General features: G+C 44.9%; 1 protein-coding gene across 3 annotated transcripts in view; it reads left to right on the top strand.

Annotated features, from left to right (window-relative positions):
- Positions 1–21,007, top strand: part of ARFGAP1 (ARF GTPase activating protein 1) — a 160,261-nt gene that overhangs the window by 54,182 nt on the left and 85,072 nt on the right. For all 3 annotated transcript variants that reach the window (XM_078651634.1, XM_078651636.1, XM_078651635.1), the window contains exons 2-6: positions 6,076–6,139; positions 11,656–11,765; positions 12,046–12,217; positions 12,480–12,580; positions 20,444–20,533. In XM_078651634.1, the coding sequence (XP_078507760.1) occupies positions 6,080–6,139; positions 11,656–11,765; positions 12,046–12,217; positions 12,480–12,580; positions 20,444–20,533 (533 nt within the window). In that variant the 5' untranslated portion in view covers positions 6,076–6,079. The remainder of the gene's footprint in view (positions 1–6,075; positions 6,140–11,655; positions 11,766–12,045; positions 12,218–12,479; positions 12,581–20,443; positions 20,534–21,007) is intronic.

Below are 21,007 nucleotides of genomic sequence, written 5' to 3' on the forward strand. Positions count from 1 at the left end.
GTTTGAACTGGGGTATGCACAGGGACGCCAGGTGTGCCACCAGCACTGTCATTCCAAAGTTAGCATTTACTGCGAGGTATATGGCCTGGCTGCATTACAGAACAGCCTCAGAGAATAGGCTCCGAAAGCTGCAGAGGGGCTCAGCTCATGCTTGGGCACCCTCTCACACAAAACCAAGCAGTCTGCCTTCAGGATTGTTAAGGCCAGCCATAGGAATGACTTATAGGTTTTATATGTGTCTGGTATTAAAGGTATTTATAGGTAGCCTATATCTTAGTAAGGGGTGCAAGCACCACCTTACCCAGGCTGCAGTAGCAGACCTGTGGTGCCATTTTGGAAGGCTTCCTAGGGGTGGCATAATACATGCTTCAGTCCCTGGTAGTCCTCTGGGATACCTATGCCCTTGGTACCTAAGGTACCATATACTAGGGACTCCCAAGGGTAACCCAGTAACCAATCTGGAGTGTACCTAAAGTACATTCAATTAAGTTAGAGAGGAAGCAGCTAGGCTGGGGTCCTGGATAGCAGGGCCCCAGCCAGACTAATGTTGAAAAACAGTGAAACACCAGCAAAAAGTGGGGGTAACCACAGTAAGCAGATCCTACTCTCCTACAGACGCAACGCAGGACACTGAGGGATGTCGTTCCCAGGCTCCGCCCTCGGAGCCTGCTGGGACAGCTCTGCGCCCCCCCCCCACACTTTTCCGGAAGCTGGTGCGTCTCCTGCTCATCTTCGATGCCGGCAGCTCTGGCCTCTGCTCCCCAGGGCCCCCAAGGATCCAGACCTGGATCCGGATCGGTGCTGGCTGACCTCACAGTACCTTCCCCAGCACCGATCCTTCTGATGACGCCCCCGCCGCCCGTACGCCCCAGGCCGGCGTCGACCCTACCCTCCTTAATGACTGGGACAGGAAGCTTTACCGGCTTCGACCGGTACTTTTACACCACTGTGCTACCCTGGCGTTCCTTAGCGCCCTGTGTGGCAACCAGAGGAGGGGAAGGAGGATTGGGAGGGGCCTGTTGACCCTCTGGCAGACCAGCTTTAAGAGCTGGACTGGAGAGAGGAGTTGGCTGAGGACAGTGGTCTGGATACCTCCCCAGACCTCGGTATACTTTCTCCCCATATCATGGCCACGGAGGAGGGAGCCTCCTACGCTGTGGTGTTGCCTAGGGTGACTGAGGCCTTGGGTCTTGAGCTTCCTACTGTGGCAGTCTGGACTAATCTCCTGACTGAAGTGCTTCAGCCGGCAGCGTTCTCTTGAAAGCCACTGCTGCACTTTAATGAGGGCCTCACGGACATTCTTCTTGGCACTTGGTCACAGCCCAGCACAAGGGCTCCTGTGGATAGGAAGATTGCCCGACACCACCTCCCGACCCTGGGCGATCCAAGTTTCCTCTCCCAACACCCTACCCCGAGAGCTTAGTGGTCCAAATCTCAACATCCAAAGACTTGTTCCCTACTGCTCCCCCAGATACAGAATCCAAGAAGCTAGACCATCTGGGGAAGAAGATGTTTTCTTCCGCCAGCTTAGGACTGCGGTCGGTGAATACCGCATGTCTGTTGGGCAGTTACACCCCCTCTGTGCTGCCACAGTGTGTGGAGGAGGCCCGGGTCATACACTCCCGTGCTGTTGCAGAGGGTAGAGACGTAGCTAAGTTCGCCATTCGAAGTCGGCTAGATACCGCCAACTTCCTGGGTAGAACGATTTCTACATTCGTAGCCTTGAGGCGATACACCTGGCTGAGGTCCACTGGCTTCTCTGGGGATGGCCAATCGCCCCTTTTGGACAGGTCCTTTAATGGCAGTCGCGTGTTTGGTGACAAGGCGGACAATGCGCTCGAGCGCTATAAGGACTCTAGAGTTACGGCCAGGTCCTTGAGCCTTGCTGCCACTTCTAGCCCCGTTCAGTCTGCCTTTCGCCCCTTTCGTGGCTACGGAAGGGATGCCCCACCGCGCAAGCTACGCGGCCGGGGACGTGGGACCCAATGCCATGGGTCTGGGAGCCAGCGGACGGGCCAGTCCACCAATGCTCCTTCTGCAGCAGCCTCCAAACCTTCATAGTCTGACCTTTTCAGGGCCGCCACTGGCCCAACACCACATCGACAGGTGGGTTTTGTAGATTGTCCGAAGGGGCTACTCCCTCCCCTTCGAGACTACCCCTCCCTTCATGCCACCAACACTCCATCGCATGTCGGAGGATCTCTTGGCCCTTCTCCGTCAGGAAGTTACTGCTCTCTTGGCCAATGGGGCTTTTGAGCAAGTACCTGTGCCAGAAGTAGGTCTTGGTTGTTACTCCCACTGCTTCCTGGTACCCAAGAAGGACAAAGGCCTGCGTCCTATCTTAGACCTCAGGAACGTCAACCGCTTCCTCCGGGGTGTGAAGTTCAAGATGTTAACCGTGGCTCAGGTCTTGTCTGTCCTCGACCCTGTAGACTGTATGGTGGAGCTGGACTTGCAGGGCGCTTGCTTCCACATCCCCGTCCTGCCAGCCCACAGGCGTTACCTACGGTAGGCCACGAGCATTTTCAATTTACTGTGCTCCCCTTTGGCCTTACCAATGCCCCTCAGGTGTTCACGAAAGTGATGGTGGTGGTTGCATCTCAACTGCACAGAGCAGGGGTTCCAGTCTTCCCCTATCTTGACGACTGACTGTTGAAGTCGGGCTCACCCTGGGCTGTTGTCTCCCACCTCCAGACTTTGGCAGACCTCCTGCACTGCTGGGGTTCACTATCAACGTGCCAAAGTCACACCTGATTGCCTTTCAGAAGCTCTTTTTCATCAGAGCAGTTCTGGATACAGCGCAGTTTCGGGCTTATCCTCCCGAGCAGTGAGTCTGGGATATTCGGGCTATGATACCAATGTTTCAGCCTCTATCCTGGATTGCGGTGAGAATGACCCTAAGGCTGCTGGGCCTCATGGCCTCCTGCATCCTGCTGGTGGATCATGCCAGGTGGCATATGCGGGCACTGCAGTGGGACCTGAAGTTGCAGTGGGCGCAGCACCAGGGGAATCAGATTGCATCCATATCTCGGAGGGCACTGCACACCAATTGCAGTGGTGGCTAACAGACCAGGATTGGGCAGTGGCAGATCCTCTCCTTTCCCCAACCGGATTTCACAGTGGAGACAAATGCATCATTCCTGGGATGGGGCAGTCACATGGGAGAGGCGGAGATCAGAGGTCTCTGGTCTCTGGCAGAGTCTGGGCTCCACATCAATCTTCTGGAGCTCCGGGTGAGTCGTCTGGCACTGAAGCAATTCCTTCTGTCAGAGGATGGATAATGCAGGTGTTCACGGACAACACCACTGCCATGGGGTACTGCAACAAACAGGGCGGGTGGGGTCATGGACCCTGTGCCAAGAAGCTCTTCGCCTTTGGACGTGGCTGGGACATCAGGGCATGTCCCTGGTGGTTCAACACCTGGCAGGTTCTCTGAACGCAAGGGCGGACAAACTCAGCCACCAGTGCATGATGGATCACAAATGGCGTCTTCACTCGGAGGTGGTGCATGGTCTCTTTCAGCAGTGGGGAGAGCCTAGGTTGGATCTGTTCGCCATCCGAAAAGAAAGCTCAATGTCATCAGTTCTGTGCGTTTCCAATGTGGCACTTGCTCAGCAACGCATTTCGTCGCTAGTGATATTGCGGTCTTCTCTATGCCTTTCCGCCTATACCACTTCTGCCCAGAGTGCTGAAGAAGGTCAAGCGTGACCGGGGCCACGTCATTCTTGTGGCTCCGGACTGGGCACAAAGTGTCTGGAAATTCCAAGCTCTTGAACATTGCAAAAGATCCTGCGATCAGACTGCCTCTTTGGGAGGATCTTCTGTTGCAGCAGCAGGGGATGGTCCTCTACCCAAACCTGTCCAGCCTCCACCTCCTTGCATGGAGATTGAGCGGCTACAGTTGACAGCTTTCGACCTTCCTCCGAAAGTCTGTAATGTCATCTTGGCAGCCAGGAGTCCCTCTACTAAGACAGTATACGCATGCATGTGGAACAAATTTGTGGCATGGTGCGCAGCAAAGGCTGTGGATCCCCTTTCTGCCCCTCTTTCTGAGGTTCACCTCTTCATCCTTACTTTGGCCCAGCAGGGCTCTGCTTTGGGCACCCTTAAAGGCCATCTTTTGGCCATTTAGTCCTTTCTTCGATTTCCTGATCAGCCCTCTCTTTTCAAGTCCCCTATTGTAAATAGATTTCATAAGGGCATTACTCACATCTTTCCTCCTATTCCTATTGTAATACCCCAGTGGGACTTTAATCTGGTCTTGACTTGCCTTATGCTTTCTCCTTTTGAGCCACCACATAATTGTCCTCTCAGACACTTGACTTTAAAAACTGCTTTTCTGGTTGCCATCACCTCAGGTCGCAGGGTGAGTGTGCTCCAGGCTCTATCTTCGAAAACCTCCTTTCCTTGCTGTCCATCCGGACAAGGTTGCCCTTCGAACTAGGACTTATTTTCTACCCAAAGTGGTTACCTTTTTCCACATAGGACAGACCATCACTTTGCATACCTTCTTTCACCCGTATCATTCCAAGGAGAAGCAATTACTCCACCGTCTGGATCCAAAACCTGTTTTATCATTTTATCTGGATTGCACTAAACAATTACGGGTGGACAATCAACTCTTTGTTGGCTATGTGGTCAACAAGAAAGGTCGGGCCATGCAAAAACGGACCAGCTCTCGAAGGGTTGTCCTTTGCATTAAGATCTGTTAATCCCTGTCGAACTAGGAGCCTCCGGTAGGACTGCGCGTCCATTCCACCAGGGTGACGGCAGCCACTACTGCTTTGGGACGTTGAGTACCCCCTCAGTGACATCTGCCAGGCAGTTAATTGGGCATCACTGCACAGTTCACTAAACATTACTGCCTGGATCGTCAAGTCTGGAGAGACTGCTTCTTTGGCCGTTCAGTTTTCCAGGACTTTCTGGTGTGAACTTAGTAAGCAGGCCCACCTCCGGGGTTGGTAAAGCTGGTGTATCTATTCTACGTTAAGGAATCTAACTAATAGTCTTTCAAATGAACAAATTACTTACCTTTGGTAACTATATATCTGTAAGAGACCGATATTAGTTATTGATTCATTACCGTCCCACTTATCATCCCCGTTATGCAAACTGACTTCTAGAGTAAGGGACTCCCTTTCAGGGCTCTAGTTTTGTGCACCAGTGGTCAGTGACTTGCATGGCTCTGTGCTTCTGGCGTGGAATGCCGTTTAAAAGAATGGACGTCAGCGCGCAGGGGCGGTGTCTACGTAGATACCGCGCCGTCATCCCCGCCGATGCCGACTACTAACACTGAGTCGACCAACGCCACCTACCGACGCTAAGGGGTACTGCTGAGAAAAAGTTCTCCACATCCAGTCTAACACCTGTGGGTAATTCTAAAGTAAGGAATCTATAACTAATATGTCTCATACAGATATATAGTTAACGAAGGTAAGTAACTTGTTTGATCAGACAAAATGTTATGTAAGTGCATTGATGCATGTTGCCCAACTGAAAGTGTGGCTATTTTATGTGCTTTTATTTTCTGTTTCAATAAAACTCTTTTAAACAAAAATATTAACTTTAAAGTCGCAGCATTGACTTTTGCCTGCTACAAATCAAGGAGCAATGGTGGCTTTCTGAATTAATTGTTTCTTCTCAGAAGTAAACTCACTCAGACTCATTTGTTTGAGTTTGGGTTTCTTTTTCTTCCTTTCCTTTCCTGCTTAACTGACTCACTCAATTACTGAGATTTGTCTAAGCACCTCATGTTCTAATGGGCTGATCATGTTGTAGGGTTTTAGGATACTCTGTTAAATGGTATGAGTTTTTGAGGTGGCCCCGGGTACAATTTTAAGTGTGTTCTTAGAATTCGATTCCAGGGATATTTATGTACGATGTCGCATGCGCAAACGTGCTGAGAACTTTTTGAGGGGTTCTTGTATTTAATGCTACATAGCTATGATAGTGTGATGAGATCTTAAAACAGTGCATTTCGGACTTAAAGTATTCACTATGATGGTGGATATAGCTACATTTGTTTCAACAGTTTTATCTACTTTTTCTAAATGCAAATATTCTTTTATTTTCTAGCAAAATGGCAAGTCCACGAACAAGGAAAGTACTGAAAGAAGTTAGAGTACAAGATGAAAACAATGTAAGTTGGTTCAATGTAAATTATGAAACTGGTAAGCACTTGTAAAAAGGGTACTGCATGCTTACCGTTTAGCTTTTGAAATAATTGATTTAAACAGGCCAGGAACATACTTTTTTAACATCGTGGTACACAGTGTATACGTTTGGGCAAATCTGCTGGAATTATGTTGGTCGTGTCAACCATGTATTTTAAAGCAAGCTCGACCCTCATGATGCCTTCTTTAAAAGCTGCTTTGTTGCCTTGAAGGAGAACCTCCAATGCAAACTCTGAGGACAGCCCCACTGGACACATTACCCGTATAGGCCTGATTAGTTGGCTTCCTGTCTGCCTTTTGCCCCCTAAGCAAGGAGAGTACTGGGTATCTTGTTATTCATATTTGAAAGCCACTCCCTTTCAAGAACGCCTTGCTGTTAGAACTAGCATTTGCAATGCAATAGGTCTCACGTTTGCAAGAGTTTAAACTATTGGCTTTGTAAACGACAATGCCTTTTATTTATCCGTTTTAAAATCCAACACATAAATAAAAGGCATTGTCATTTACAAGGGCAATTGCAGAAACCTACACAATTGCAAGACTATTGCATTGCAAATGTCACACATTCACCCCCAGTCAAGAGATTTGGGTTAAATCCATCATTCTTTTGCTCACCATGCCAACCCAGTGTAGACCTGGCCATATGGGGTGATGTGGAGAGCAAAAGAATGATAGAATAAACCCAGATCCTTTGGACGGGGTACATATTTTGATTTGTCCAGCATTCCGTCCAACAATTGTTTCTTTTGCATGTATTGTAAATACATCGCATCCATGGTGGAGCAAGGCTATTGCAGCAAAACTGACGCATCTCTACAGATGCTTCAGTTTCTTGTAAATCTGCCCCAGTGATTGTTAGATTATACTTTAGCCCAATATAGCAGGTGCCATCCCAGTTTTTTTTTAAGACTCTTTTATAGAACAAAGAACGATACACAAATCTGCCAAGGCAAAGTAAGTCTACCTGCACAACCTAGATGTGTCTACTGATGTAATTGCGGGTATATTTCCATAACAGTAGAATATAGTCCTTCTTTTATGTCTGCTGGAAGTGAAAATGAAGAGTGGCAGAGAGAAGCGTGTGCACAGCTCTCAGTGACACTGATGTCACCAGCATGGTGATCAATACTGCTTACTATTATTATTTCAGGAAAAATGCCCAGCTCTCTCCGTTCGCAGAATTTACAAATGTATCGGTGAGCAGCCAGATACTGAAATCATATGCCAACTGCATGTTTCAGGCTCAATTCAGGCCCAGGTCGGTAGACCAAAGCAGCACTGGCAAAAATCCAATGACTAGTCCCTCTCCAAGCTTTATCTCTCTCTTCCCATGCATCCATATTCTCTTCTACCTCTTTAGTCTCTCTCCCTCTTTCTCGTTCATGGTCTATTTCCTGAAGCCCCCAAATACCTGCTCAATTAACGCTGGGGAGCTGGGGAAATGGATAGGGCAGGATTCTCTAAGGTCAGACCTGGAGGGCTGGATCAATGCCAGATGTTTAAAATAGTTACATTTATCTAAGTGGGGATACGCTAATAATTTGGCAAGGATCCGGCCCTCCAGGACCGACTTTGGAGAATCCTGGGATAGAGGCACCAGCTGCTTCTCTAGCTTTTTAACCCAACCTGCATTGGCTCTAGCTCCCCAGTGTGAATCATCAATGGATTAAAAGACTGGTCTAGGTGGGGGCTGAAAGAAGTAATTCAGCTGGGATTGCTGCTCAGCAATGAGCATGTCACTGCAGCTCATTAGGAAAATAGAAATATACATTTACAACTAAAACTCACTCACGAATTAGGCTGCTCTCAAAATGGCCCCTACCAGGTGTGATAATGCAAGTAGGTGATCAAGTAGTATCATATCCGTTGTGAATAGATGACCAATTCATTGTTTGCCTTTTGTATCTTACCCATGTATTTTTACTTTTTGCATTCTAAATGTAGCCCATTGAACTGATTGACAGCCCTGGTATGCAACCCTTTAGTGATTTACTAACACATTTGCCTGAACTGCTAAATTTATAATCTTGTAAATTTTTAACTAAATGTCGCATGAGTTTTACAGGCACTGCGGCCTGTCAGTAATGCAACAGTTTCCACGAGCCACCATTCCGACATGGCATGAGAACTAGAATAACAAATAAGTGGAAAAAATATGCTGATCGGTTTTAATGCACAGCAGTGGCTCTGTACTGCAGTGGCTCTGTACTGCAGTACTAATTACAGCAGTGATTGCTATCAATGTACAGTATCCGCGTTTTCCATGTGAACAGTGGTAGCCAGCAACCGCGCTAAGGCTTGCTGTTAATTAGCTGCAATATTCAAGCATGGGAGAAATTGGGGAAAATGTATTAATTCGTCAGCGGTCGCCTGCCTGTGAGTCTCTGTGTCTGCTGGTAATGCCTGCGCTAGACTTTCTGGGATCACGCCTCATCCCGCTGTGTCTTGTGACAAGCGTTTACCAGGAACAATGCACCTATTACCAGCCCCCATCATCAAGAGCGTCTCTGCGTAAATTAGTCGCAGTGCCTCGGGTCAGTGTTGATGGCACACAGGTAGTTAATATTCATCAGCTTCTGTGACCAGCATTAATCGGGGGCATTGATCCTGTGATCTGCATAACTCAGAGATAAAGTGTCTGTAATCGGGGTACCTCAGCCGCCTTGCCTCGTTTATCAACATTACTTAATTGGAGTGTGTCAGATTGTTATTAACCGGAGTCAGCGTCTCTTTAGGCTCACTTAATAATGCACATTTTTCATCATCTTCATTGATTAGTGATTTATATTTAAATCAATATTAACCATGAGCAGTGCCTTTAATCATTGCTGTCCCGCCGCACTGTATGTGCGCTGCCCCGCTGGTCCTTTATCATGATCTGTACAGTTTGTGTCCTCTTGCCAGAACCGTTAGCCATTTTGGTAAGATAACTAGCCGTACCTGGCTCATGGAATTAGGCTGAGATCAGTTGCAGTACAGGTTACTATAGAGGTTGGAATAGGAAGATTAAAGGGTTCGCCGTGGTGCTAGCAGAGAACCTCAGACGCAGATGTGTTTTCTTTTATCAGGAAAAGGCGAACCCCTCTCTAGACGAAGCGCCCAATCAAGATTTATGACTGTTTCCGCCGATAAACTGGAGCAGAACAGAACAAGCCAGTGAGCAAAAGGGACGCTGGGCGGTGCGCGCGCACATGAACTGAAAGCTAAGAGGAGACTCCATGCGCGTGCAAATGGCCTGTCCGTGCACGCACATGGTTTGTCTCCCTTCGCTACGAAATAGACTCGCCAAGGCGAAGTAACGCATGCGCAGCGTTCGCTAGGCAAGACTTAAAAATGAGGGGAGTTCTCAGAAGTCTCTGGTCTGTTACCCACCTTACAGTAATTTTTAGAATCTTACTCACCACAAAGTGGGGTGTTGGAGGGAAGGGGATCAGAGCAAGTGGGGGAGGAAGTTGCAGCATAGGGAACTGAACTGAGCTCAGGGATGTTCTTACTCGGAGCTTTTGGGACAAATGTAATTGTTTTTGCTCCAAAAATGTTGAACTTCCATATTTCTTTTCTCACTTTATTCTTTCCTAACTACCCCTAATTTCGGATCCTTTTTTCTACAAACCAGTGTTTCTGCCTGGGGTCATGACAGCCATGCCTAGGCAATTTAGTTCATGGAGTTCATAACTAGGAACTAAAGAGTCCTAACATAACATTTTTGTCTTAACTCTTGTCATATTTATTCATGACATAATTGTATGTCCTCTCTTCCCTTTTTCTTCCTCAGTTTTTCATTGGGGCCTTGAAGTGGCACAAAGTGTTAGAACCACCATACAAAATCAGTTCAGTATTGTTGCTGGCAGCTGTGGGTTGAAACAGCTATCCACTGCCTGCTGCCATAATTATGGTGTCCGCTGCAGGCACAAGCACATAAAAAGAGCAGGTAATTAGTATGCAAAGTTGAGCACAATAATTCTGATATTACCTGCTCATTATGCCTTCTGCTCTCGGTGTTCTCGGTGGATCCTTGGATTACTTTAATGATTCTCCGCATATTGACTGAGGCAGTCTGCCTACAAAAGCTCCTATCTCTAGCCCTCCAACCTGTGCAACACTTCACTCGCTCCTCCCTCCTGGACACCTGCTTCTCGGTTTATGTAAAACCCACTATAATACACTGAAGCCCACATTCTGTTGAACCACTCCCTGTCCAAGGATCTTGGTGTTTTCTGGTTCACCTTCTTCCAAGGGGTAGAAAAGAAGCACACAATAGGAGAATAGTTGAAATAAAAAAACACAGGACAGGGAGGTTGCTGATCTACATATTGCAAAGGGGTTTGCATGAAAGACACTGGCCTGTCAGAGTGCTTCCTGAGTGATCATATGTTGTTATTTCCTTCGTATGAAGCATTCTGGCTCTAAAAGAGTATATTACCATTCTACTTAGGGTATGACTAAATGTTCTATAGAGGACAATCAGTCTTTGAGGTTAGTCTGAATCCTGTTTCTACTTTTTTACTATTCATGTACAACAGATTAAACTGTATTTCTAGATACCCTACAAGTCACACAAGTGGATGAGTGCATGTGTTGATTTGGTGGCATATGGTGAGATACGGGGTAACCATATGGTTATGATGGTAACACCAAATGGTGTTGTGTTAAAAAGGACTTTAAAGCTCCTCAAAAGGATGAAGACCGTGGTAAGTACTGTATCTTTAACTCAAACGTAGGTTGATGTTGTTTCCTGTGTTATGGTAGCAGGTAGTATATCCAATATATATATATATATATCAAGGCATCCTCACATGCACACATTTGGAGCAATTCAGACTCTATTATTGCCGCTTTGTCTCTTTGCCTCCTTTTCATTCTTCTTTTCAGTTTTGCTAATTCCAGTTTCTTTGAAGCTCCTTTGTGTGACAGTGAAGCGCTTTCTTTGCTTTTGCTGTGTTTATATAGCCCAACACTTCCGCCTGTTAAAGGGCAGGCAACTCCGTTTGGCAGAGCTTTTGAATTATTTTGCGCTTAAGTTGTAATGCTAAAATGAGGACTGTCCTTTGGTGTATGTTTTGTCTGTAATATGTTTATCAGAATATACCTGTCTCTGCACAGTTCTATAACCTAGCATACTGGAACGCTTTGTGCACATATTCCTGAGATTCTGACTTGATGCAGTGATGTGCATGTTTCCTGTTACGATCATTTAGTTTGTCCGATAAGTTTTCTTAAGCTTCGTCTTCATCTTCCATATTCTTTCCAATCATTTTTGTTTGTGGTGACAGTGTGGCTCCAAAAGCCCTGCCATTTACTATCCGCATGGGTGATTCTCTTGCTAGTAAAATTTACCCGAAGAATGTAAGCTTGTTTCTGACAATGTATAGGTTTTCATTCTGCGATTTATGCTAAAGGTACACCCTACATTGTTGTAGGGCATGCGTGTAAGCAATACTCCGAGTCCCTGGTTTGACAGGTCTCCTCCTTTCTCTTTCAGCTCTGCTTCGAGTGTAACGCTTTTAACCCCCAGTGGGTGAGTGTGACCTATGGAATCTGGATTTGCTTGGAATGTTCTGGAAAGCACCGGGGCTTGGGGGTTCACCTAAGGTAAGTGTAAATAGTACAAGCCATTGCAGTGCTTGCAATAGAACGGGTGGGAAGCAGATTGGTGTAAACAGTGGATAAGTATGTGTTTTTATTAGTGTCTGAGGGGCATGAAAATGGGGTGACCAAAATGTCATTCTTCAGGCTGTAAGTTTTCCTAGCATTCTATATCGTCCAGCTGTTTTTTTCCGATTCAGACCGCTCCACCCATTCTCCATTGTTGAACATGCATATAGAAATGGACTGAAAATAAGACTTGTCCATCTTGTGATGTACTCCCCAGCTTTGTACGCTCGGTCACCATGGATAAATGGAAGGACACTGAACTGGAGAAGATGAAGGTTGGGGGAAATGCCAAGTGCCGGGTGTTTCTGGAATCTCAGGAGGATTATGATCCCTGCTGGTCGATGCAAGAAAAGTACAACAGCAAAGCTGCTGCCCTCTACAGGGATAAGGTATGGGAGTTTTTCAATTTTTCCCAACCTTCTACATTTATTTCCATAGCAAAAGTAACCTGGGCGGAGCTATTTGGACATGCCCAGCCCTGCAATGTCTGTTAAAGTTGTGTTTTTGTGCACCTTAATGAATGCTGTCCTCTGAAACCCGCCATTACTCACTGGGTGGAGGGTGTATTCTGTGACAAATGCTGATACTTACTGTAGAAGGGGGTACTATGATGTGTACTCTGGTGATTGGTGTCTTGCTTTTCTCATGCAGATTGCAACTCTAGCAGAGGGGAAAGAGTGGTCCATTGAAACATCTACTGCTAAAAATTGGACTCCTCCTCAGCCAAAAATGACTCTTCCTTCAACTCACCGGTACGTATTGAGTTCTTGATACTAAGATGCCAGCCGCAAGGCAAACATATATTTGATTTAGTCCTTCTCCAAGGGAATGCCTGATTTCTGTCAGTGACTACCAAAATGCTGGCTCAGTAGGACTAGTGTTCCTGGCAATTTGAGCAATACATGAAACTGCTAAATTATAATTTGTTACCAACTGTGTAGGACTGTGTGCTTTTTGATTTGGTCTTGTTGGAGTTAAAATATGGAGGTATGACCTCAGGTCATTTTTTCCCCACTTAAGCTAATCATTTGATTTCTTTCTATCCCGATCCCTTAAGGAACAGAACAGTGAACACTAAGTAAAGCCTCAAATTCTGCTATTACCTGCCTTATAAAATTATGTACATTTACATCATAATGTTTTTATTGTGGTGCATAGAGGCTAAACAAATTGTAGATGAGACCTACAGTGGAACGTTCATGTTTTTTTGGCTTTTGGAAGGTAAATGTGTGGTTATTAAAAGCTAGCTCATCTGCCCCTCATTCCCTGTTATCCCATATGTGGCTGAGCATTGAATTCCTAAAATGTCTGTAGTGGTTGGAAGAGAGCCAACAATGAGTGTTATGTCTGCACCGGCCGTGCAACAGAAATAGAGCATAGCTGATTTTAAACCTTCCTGGGTAGATTTACACTACCCTTGTAGTTTTTCAAACCAACTCTGGAATAGTATGTGTATGGCACCATTAGATTTATTTTTTATTTTTTTTGCAAGGAACATACTTAAAGGATCACAATTGCAGAGAAGAAATAGGAGAATATTGACATAAAATATTGTGTTTCCATACCTACTTATTAATTTCAATGTAATGGTTCAAACAACAAGCCCAGAGTGGCTTTCCATCTATCTTAAAGAAAGAAAAATCTCTAGATAGGTCAATAGAAATCAAGGTATATTGTGGTGATCCATTCTTTACAAAGCTGTAAACTTTTTTGTTTTTTTATTTTGGGGATCGTGTAGGTCTTAACATTACTTTTGCTTCATTATGGCATCAAGGATTACTAGTTGGAAGCGATGTTTCCACCAAACTAAGATTTGAGGTTTTTTTTGTAATAAAAACAGAGTCTCAGTGAGAAATCCTAAACTTAAATCCTGGAAGCAATGACACAGCTGTAGGTATTACCCCATAGAAAAATTTGTTTAGTCTTGAAGTAGCACCAAAACAAATTAAAGACCTGAATCAAGACAGCAACATTCCCAAACCAATATACTGAATGGAAAAACATTTAAACAGTAACCATTATATTAAAGGAACAGAAGGTATGGCTTTTTAAAGTTTTATGTAAATAAAAACTCCAAGAAACTGCAAAGCATCAATTTAAGTATCTGTATTATCAAATGAGACCATGGGAGGCCTTTGCTGCACCAACAGCAAAAAACATTTTTCAGCCAACTGTTCTACTTGAGAAAGGCCTCATTCTGGGAGCATGGTTGGTTTTCTTGCAATATGGAACACTCAAATGCTTCCAGACTTCTTAGGTTGTTGAGTGCCTTGTCTTTCATCTTGTCACTTTCAAATCTCCCAGACCTCTGGGAAAGTCGTGTTCCATCAAGGGCTTCAGCTCTAGTCCCACCTAGTCAGTCTGTTCATCTTCCAAGATATTCTCCTTAGTAATTTCTGTCCGGAAGCTACAGGAGGGCAGCTAGTTTGACCCCTCAGACTCTTGAGATTCCCTTTAGGTCCTTGGGTTAAGCAGGCAGCTGACTGCACATCAGTCCTTCCCTTAGACATGTAGCGTGTCGTTTCTCTTATTTTCTTCCCAAAGTCCATTTGTATTTTGTGCAGCTGGTGGTGCAACACATTTCTTTATGACCAATAGGTAGTGATTGGCATTGGCATCCTATCCGGTCCCTATAAACGTCTCAAGATCAACACCGTTTCTTTGACTTTACTGAAATTTATCCTAGAATTATCAATTCCATGGCACTTTCAAGATTGTAGAATTTCATTCCCACTTTGTAGAGCACATTAGTGCTTATCAAAATGAGGAATTCTCTACTTCTCCCCTCAAAAACCAACCCTGTCTAGTCTACAGCCCCTTCTTGTGGTCAGAAGAATTAGCCTGGAGATGAACTATATAGTTTCAAAAGCACCCTTGCTACCAGAACATTACTTGGTGTTCACTTGTTGATCACACTCCCTGGGAAGTCTGATGTTTACCTGCCATTTATGCTCACTTATCTCACCTTGCATTCCAAGATATGTGGGGTAGTTGACCAATAGTTGACTGGTGATTATTCCTCCTTGCCTTTCTGCCAGAGACCATTCAGAGGGAAGATATTTTGCATCTTCCCAAAGATTTAATCTCAGTCACTAGAGAAGGCAGAGTTTGGCCTAACAGAATTGACTATTGTCCACTTTGTCAAGCAAATATTATTTTACAAACTCACCAAGGTAGCGCATTTATCAGAAATCTGTGCCATCATTTCATTTCATTGGTGTTTGAATCATCTCAATAGCTCCAACCAAAGCCAACTTGTGGAATGCCTTTTAATGCAAAGCTGACTTTTCCAATTGGAAAAGGCCATTCCAGCCTATCTAGTAAAACAATACATTTAATCGGATCACTACATGGTCATGCAGATTTCATTTTGGACATGCAACACTGTTGCGCAGTAGGCCCCCAGGCCCTAAGGCATTGAAGACCATGCTTCCGGGTGACGTGGCTAATGTAAAATACAGTCTTTTCGGATTGTCAATATTGTTTTCCTTTGATAGGTTCTGTTGCAGTTTTTAGGCTTCAGTCACCCTAATTCTGCCTTCTCAGATCTTTAAATATACTTATAAGATCGCTCTTGTGGCTGGTGTACACATTTAACTTTTATGTCAGTTGGTTCACTTTCGGTGTAGTTTTTACTACTATGATGTTACTCAAAGGTTTAATAAGCCAGTTGACGTTAGGCATTCTTTCGCCATGTTTTAGGAGCCAAAGTTGCAAAGTGGTCACTGTTATTGCAATGCCCGGTGTCTAATATAACAGAAGAAAAAGAGTAAATAATTGGGGATCACTCAAAAATATGTTTGTCGTAGTGGCAGCTGGTGATCGTTGCAATTTAGACTGTAATACCTACCCTGAATTCCAGCTAATGATTGAGCTTGACTTGTAGGAAGATTTGTTGAGGTTCTCCCCCTGAGAACATTTTGATAAAAATGGGGTCAAATTGTGCATTTTAAAGCAACATTTTCACATACATTTGATTAAATGGCACAGGCTCTGAAAGAGCACTCAATATTTTATAAGTACTTTATTGGTGTGCCTAGCCGGTGAAGCCAAAAGCTTCCCAGGAACGAACTGGGTGCCCTGCCCCTGATGGCCAGTAATTACCTCCATGTGCGATAGCCAGTCTTTTTAATGGGTGCCCTCCATATTAAAGGATTTCTAACCTGTGTCAAGAATTGCATTCGATATGCCAGTTCCAGAATGTTGCCATTGGTGCTATCCATATCATGGTTGACACATGTCAAATATAACCTTTGATATGTCTCATTCTGCAGTAGTTCTCGTTTCTAAAGAATTACATCCTCTATGCCAGCATTTGGCCATGGTTACCCGTTTTGCCAAAAATTACCTCACAGCATCCAGTGCCTGCATTGTGCTAGGTGCTCTGTATGCAAAGAACTACCTCGAATATGCCATGGCCAGCAGCTGACTCACAGGTTTAACACTTGAACACACACTCACTTAAATTCATTTACTTACTCCCATTTTCACTAACTCTCACAATCGCACCCCTTCATAGACATCCCTCACAATCACTCTAACCCTCATTCACTCTCTCACTCATGGTCATCTTTTATTCCTACTATCACCCGCACTCACTTAAACTTTCACTTAGTCTCCCAGTCTGCTTTGTCTCGCATATTATATTTTGGTCGCACTCACTTATCCAAACACGCGCGCACACACTTTAAAAAAAAAAATCTTTTTATTAAAACCTAACATCTCCATTTCAATACACATCCGGTAGCAGTGGGAAATCATTGGTACAGTTACAGTATACAAATGGAAAAATCATTTGACGAGTTCCGTGGTGCCCACTCTCCTAGCGTGTCCTGTACAAGATGTAAATTTCTCTAAAAGCATTCCCTAACCCTCTCTACTCAGCTCCTCCCCCCCCATGTTGGCCCAGGACCCCTCCCCTTCCTCTCCCCCCCTTCACTACAGGGCTATTCCCCTGTGCGCTAGTGGGTGGGTGGTCTTGCAAACAGTAGGGTTTCGAGAGAGCCTGCCAAGGGTGTGTATCAGGGAGTGGATTCCACACTGGCCCCGTTAACCCAGTGGTGAACCATCAGGGGTGCTCAGCCAGTCTCCCCTGTAACGCCTCCACGCCCTCCATACCTTTTCCCATTTCTTGGGACAGCCCCGACTGTCATAGATTACCTTCTCTGCTCTCTGGCACCAATCTAGGTCCCTCTCCCATCCTTCCACCGTTGGCACCAAGTCGCTCCGCCAAGTCGGGCTATGTTTCGCTTGGCCACCATGCTGGCGATGGCCAGCCACACCTTGTCTCCCTTGGGCCAGGTAATATCACTCGTCTCCCCTAAGATATGCCACCGTGCCTCTAGCGGTACCTCCGCGCCAATCACTTCTTCAATGATTTCCTTCAGTTGGACCCAGTAAGCACGGATTTTGGGGCAGTCCCAAAGGATGTGGAAAAAGGAGCCCGCAGCCCCGAAGACAGAATTGTGAAGCTGCAAAACCCATCCTGTAGTGCAGCTTCTGTGAGGTGTAGGACCTATGAAGGATACGCAGCTGTACCAGCCTGAATCGAGCCTGGATCGCTACCTCTCTGGGACATTGCAAGGCCTCATTCCAATCGTCATCTTCCAGTAGGCCAAGGTCTGACTCACATTTCTCCCTCAGTGGGCCCAAGATGTCTGGGAGGTTGTTAACCAGCTTTTTATAGGTGAGGGAGATAGCTTTGTCAATCATAGGGTCGAGCAATAGTCTGTCTTCTAGTGGAGCGTATTCGGGTAGCTGGTCCCCCCGCTTCAAGTGTGTGTATGCGAAAAGAGAGAACAAGGGAGACCCTACTCACAACGGAACCAGGGTAATGCGTTTATCCAGAAAACAATGGTTCCTGCGGCATATCACTTTATCAATTACTTAATAAATAAGGCTTGATAACAATCCAAATATTGAAGGGAGGGTGGCAACAAGAAGAGAGAGACACAATCATACCAGTTTCAAAACATTTTTTGTATTTCAAATGACAATTGAATAAAAATATGATTTAACTGCGACATACAATATAATATACAAAGTGCAATGTGTCCCAAGTGATTTGTGAGCTAACCAAAAAAACGTGTATACAGTTGAGTGAACTATACAGGTTTCAATTACAGCTATTTACAAAAAGGGGAAATTTGACTCAAGGCAATTATTTAAATCAATTGTAAACCAGCAACTATACAATCATAGGCACTGTGTGAGTCTTGTTCATTTCCTAGTGCGTCGACGGCGTTTCGACCCTTAGAATGAGGGTCTCGTCAGGACTGGGAGTGAGGGACGTCTTATAACTGGGTAATCCTGCGTTTAACCCATGCGTGTGAAAGTAAGTGAAAGTACTTACAGTGAACCCAGCCGGGCACACTGTCTTGCACAGCTTGGTCAAACAAACCTTTGGAGGTAGCGATCGAGCTGGACTAAACGCGCACAGGCATTTCCTGTATATCCTGCGCATTGACGGTACTGACCGCTAAACTAAAATAGAACACGTTACCAAGTTGTGCAAGACAGTGTGCCCGGCTGGGTTCACTGTAAGTAAATTTAATTTACTTTCACACGCACGAGTTAAATTCCGGATTACCCCGTTATAAGACGTCCCTCACTCCCAGTCCTGACGAGACCCTCATTCTAAGGGTCGAAACGCCGTCGACGCACTAGGAAATGAACAAGACTCACACAGTGCCTATGATTGTATAGTTGCTGGTTTACAGTTGATTTAAATAATTGCCTTGAGTCAAATTTCCTCTTTTTGTAAATAGCTGTCATTGAAACCTGTATAGTTCACTTAACTGTATACACGTTTTTTTGGTTAGCTCACAAATCACTTGGAACACATTGCACTTTGTATATTATATTGTATGTCGCAGTTAAATCATATTTTTATTCAATTGTCATTTGAAATACAAAAAATGTTTTGAAACTGGTATGATTGTGTCTCTCTCTTCTTGTTGCCACCCTCCCTTCAATATTTGGATTATTATCAAGCCTTATTTATTAAGTAATTGATAAAGTGATATGCCGCAAGAATCAAGTGTGTGTATGGCATGTTTAAGTTGTTGATAGTGCAGGAATTCCCCATCGCCCATGTGAAACCACTTCTGTAAAGTTACGAAGTCCACCAATTCTCCCTTTTTCCATACATCCCCCAGCGTATCTATACCTATCAGACTCCATTGGCGCAAGTCTCGCAGTTTCACTACCTCCCGAAGAAAGTCACCTTTTCACAAGGGCGTCTGTGCTGTAAGTTTCACGTCCCACCCCAGTGATTTTGTTGCCCTCTTCCACACCTCTATCACCACCGCTGTCTGAGGGGGCAAGGTCTGGCTGCGTCTGGATTTAGAGTACAAGGCCGCCAGATATGAATCTTCTCCCCGGGCCATACGGTCCACTCGATACGCTGGTTCCTCCAACAGGGCAAATACCCAGCCGTTTATGTTGACCAACTGTGTCTCCCAGTAGTAAAGGCGAATGTCTGGCACTGCCAACCCGCCCTCATACGGCCCTCGCTGCAGTTTTTTAAGCGCTATTCTAGGCTGCCCTCCACTCCACAATAAGGAGCGTTGCTCCGCCTCGACTGTTTTAAATATGTGCTCCGGGATCGGGAAGGGCGCGCTCTGCAGTGCATAGAGCAATCAAGGCAACACCATCATTTTGAATAAGACGGCGCGGCCCATCAGGGAGATCGGGAGGGTCCTCCAGTGCATCACGTCACTGTGTAAACGATCCAATTGCGTCTGCACATTTAACCGGAGGAATTCGGTGTCAGATGGCGTGATCCATAGCCCCAGATACCGGAACTCTGTACGCCAAGTTAGGCCCTCACAATCTTCTGTTGCTTGAGGCTGGGGGCCCGCCAGTACGTACCCCAGCGATTTGCTCCAATTGATGCAGTACCCGGAGTATATCCCAAAGCACACACACACTTTATGCACTTTCTTACATGCTCTTTTAGTTGCATCCATGCATGCAACATTTGACAAAACTTTTTCACTTCCCTTCAACTCCACCTTATCTAAGGTATTACTTGAATAGGCAGCCAAACTTTCAGACCACAAAATCCATTATGTACATTTAAAATCCACTTATAAATATTGAGTCCTTCATTCTGTAATTAGGTAACCATAGGCATATGGTCTTCTGCAATTTTTGCTATAAAACTAATTGGTCACACCTTTTTAATTCCTGAGTCTATTCGAATAAATAACATTTGTATTCAGTTTTGAGATCATAGCTTTGTAGTTTACTGTATGTAATTGATTTTATAATTCGTATTTTAGAGGGTCTTATTCTGTAGAAGAAAGTGTATTATTAAATTAGTTTCATAAACTTGTATCACATGCCGACTTCTGTGAGCCTCCATTCCTATTTGCCTTGGCATGAGATGCACAATTCTCTCATTGTTGTAATCCGAACTGGTCCTGTAGTGCCGCAACTGGGCTCTAATTTTAAGTTCTCTGATCCAATGGATCTATTTCCCTTTAAATCAGTAGCGAAGTACGCTTTTTTTGTTTGCAACCAAATATACCTTTGTAAATCAGAGCCAAAGTGTTCTCATCTTAACCTAGTTTAATTCCAGGATGTAAGTGTATATGTGTTCACCTCTGCAGCTCTTCTGCTGGCTCGTCTCAGAATGCTGGTGGCCCATCTGACAAAGCCTTTGAGGACTGGCTGAATGATGATGTCAACTCCTACCAAAGGTTGGTAGTATGTCATGTGGTGAATGAAGTGGGTGGAGATGTTGTACGCACACTGTATGTTTTTGTTGCTATCACTCAGATGAAATGCATGACCTATTTTTTGTCCATGTGAAGAACCATATGCAGTGTTTTCCATATTGGTTCCAATGTAACAAACCTTATTCCCCCCCCCCCCCGCCCCACCTTTATGCCCACCTTTATGCACTTTTAGTGGGTAGTGATAATTTTTACTAGGTAAACAAAACAACATTCCAAATGACCAAACCAATACCTGTAATGAAGCTATCAATGTGTTTGCAAGTGTTGCCAGACTGCACTGGTGCATTTTTGGGAACCAGACGATACAATAACTTGAATGTTATTTCAAAGGACTGCGTTTCTTGTGGAATTAAGATTTTTACCTTTTTTGTTTTGTAGTTCTGTGTGGTCCTTTCACCTGTGTTGAACTCTTGATATTGATCATCCCAAGGTGTG

Source organism: Lissotriton helveticus, chromosome 7 (genome assembly GCF_964261635.1).
Source record: "Lissotriton helveticus chromosome 7, aLisHel1.1, whole genome shotgun sequence".
Lineage (NCBI taxonomy): Eukaryota > Metazoa > Chordata > Amphibia > Caudata > Salamandridae > Lissotriton > Lissotriton helveticus.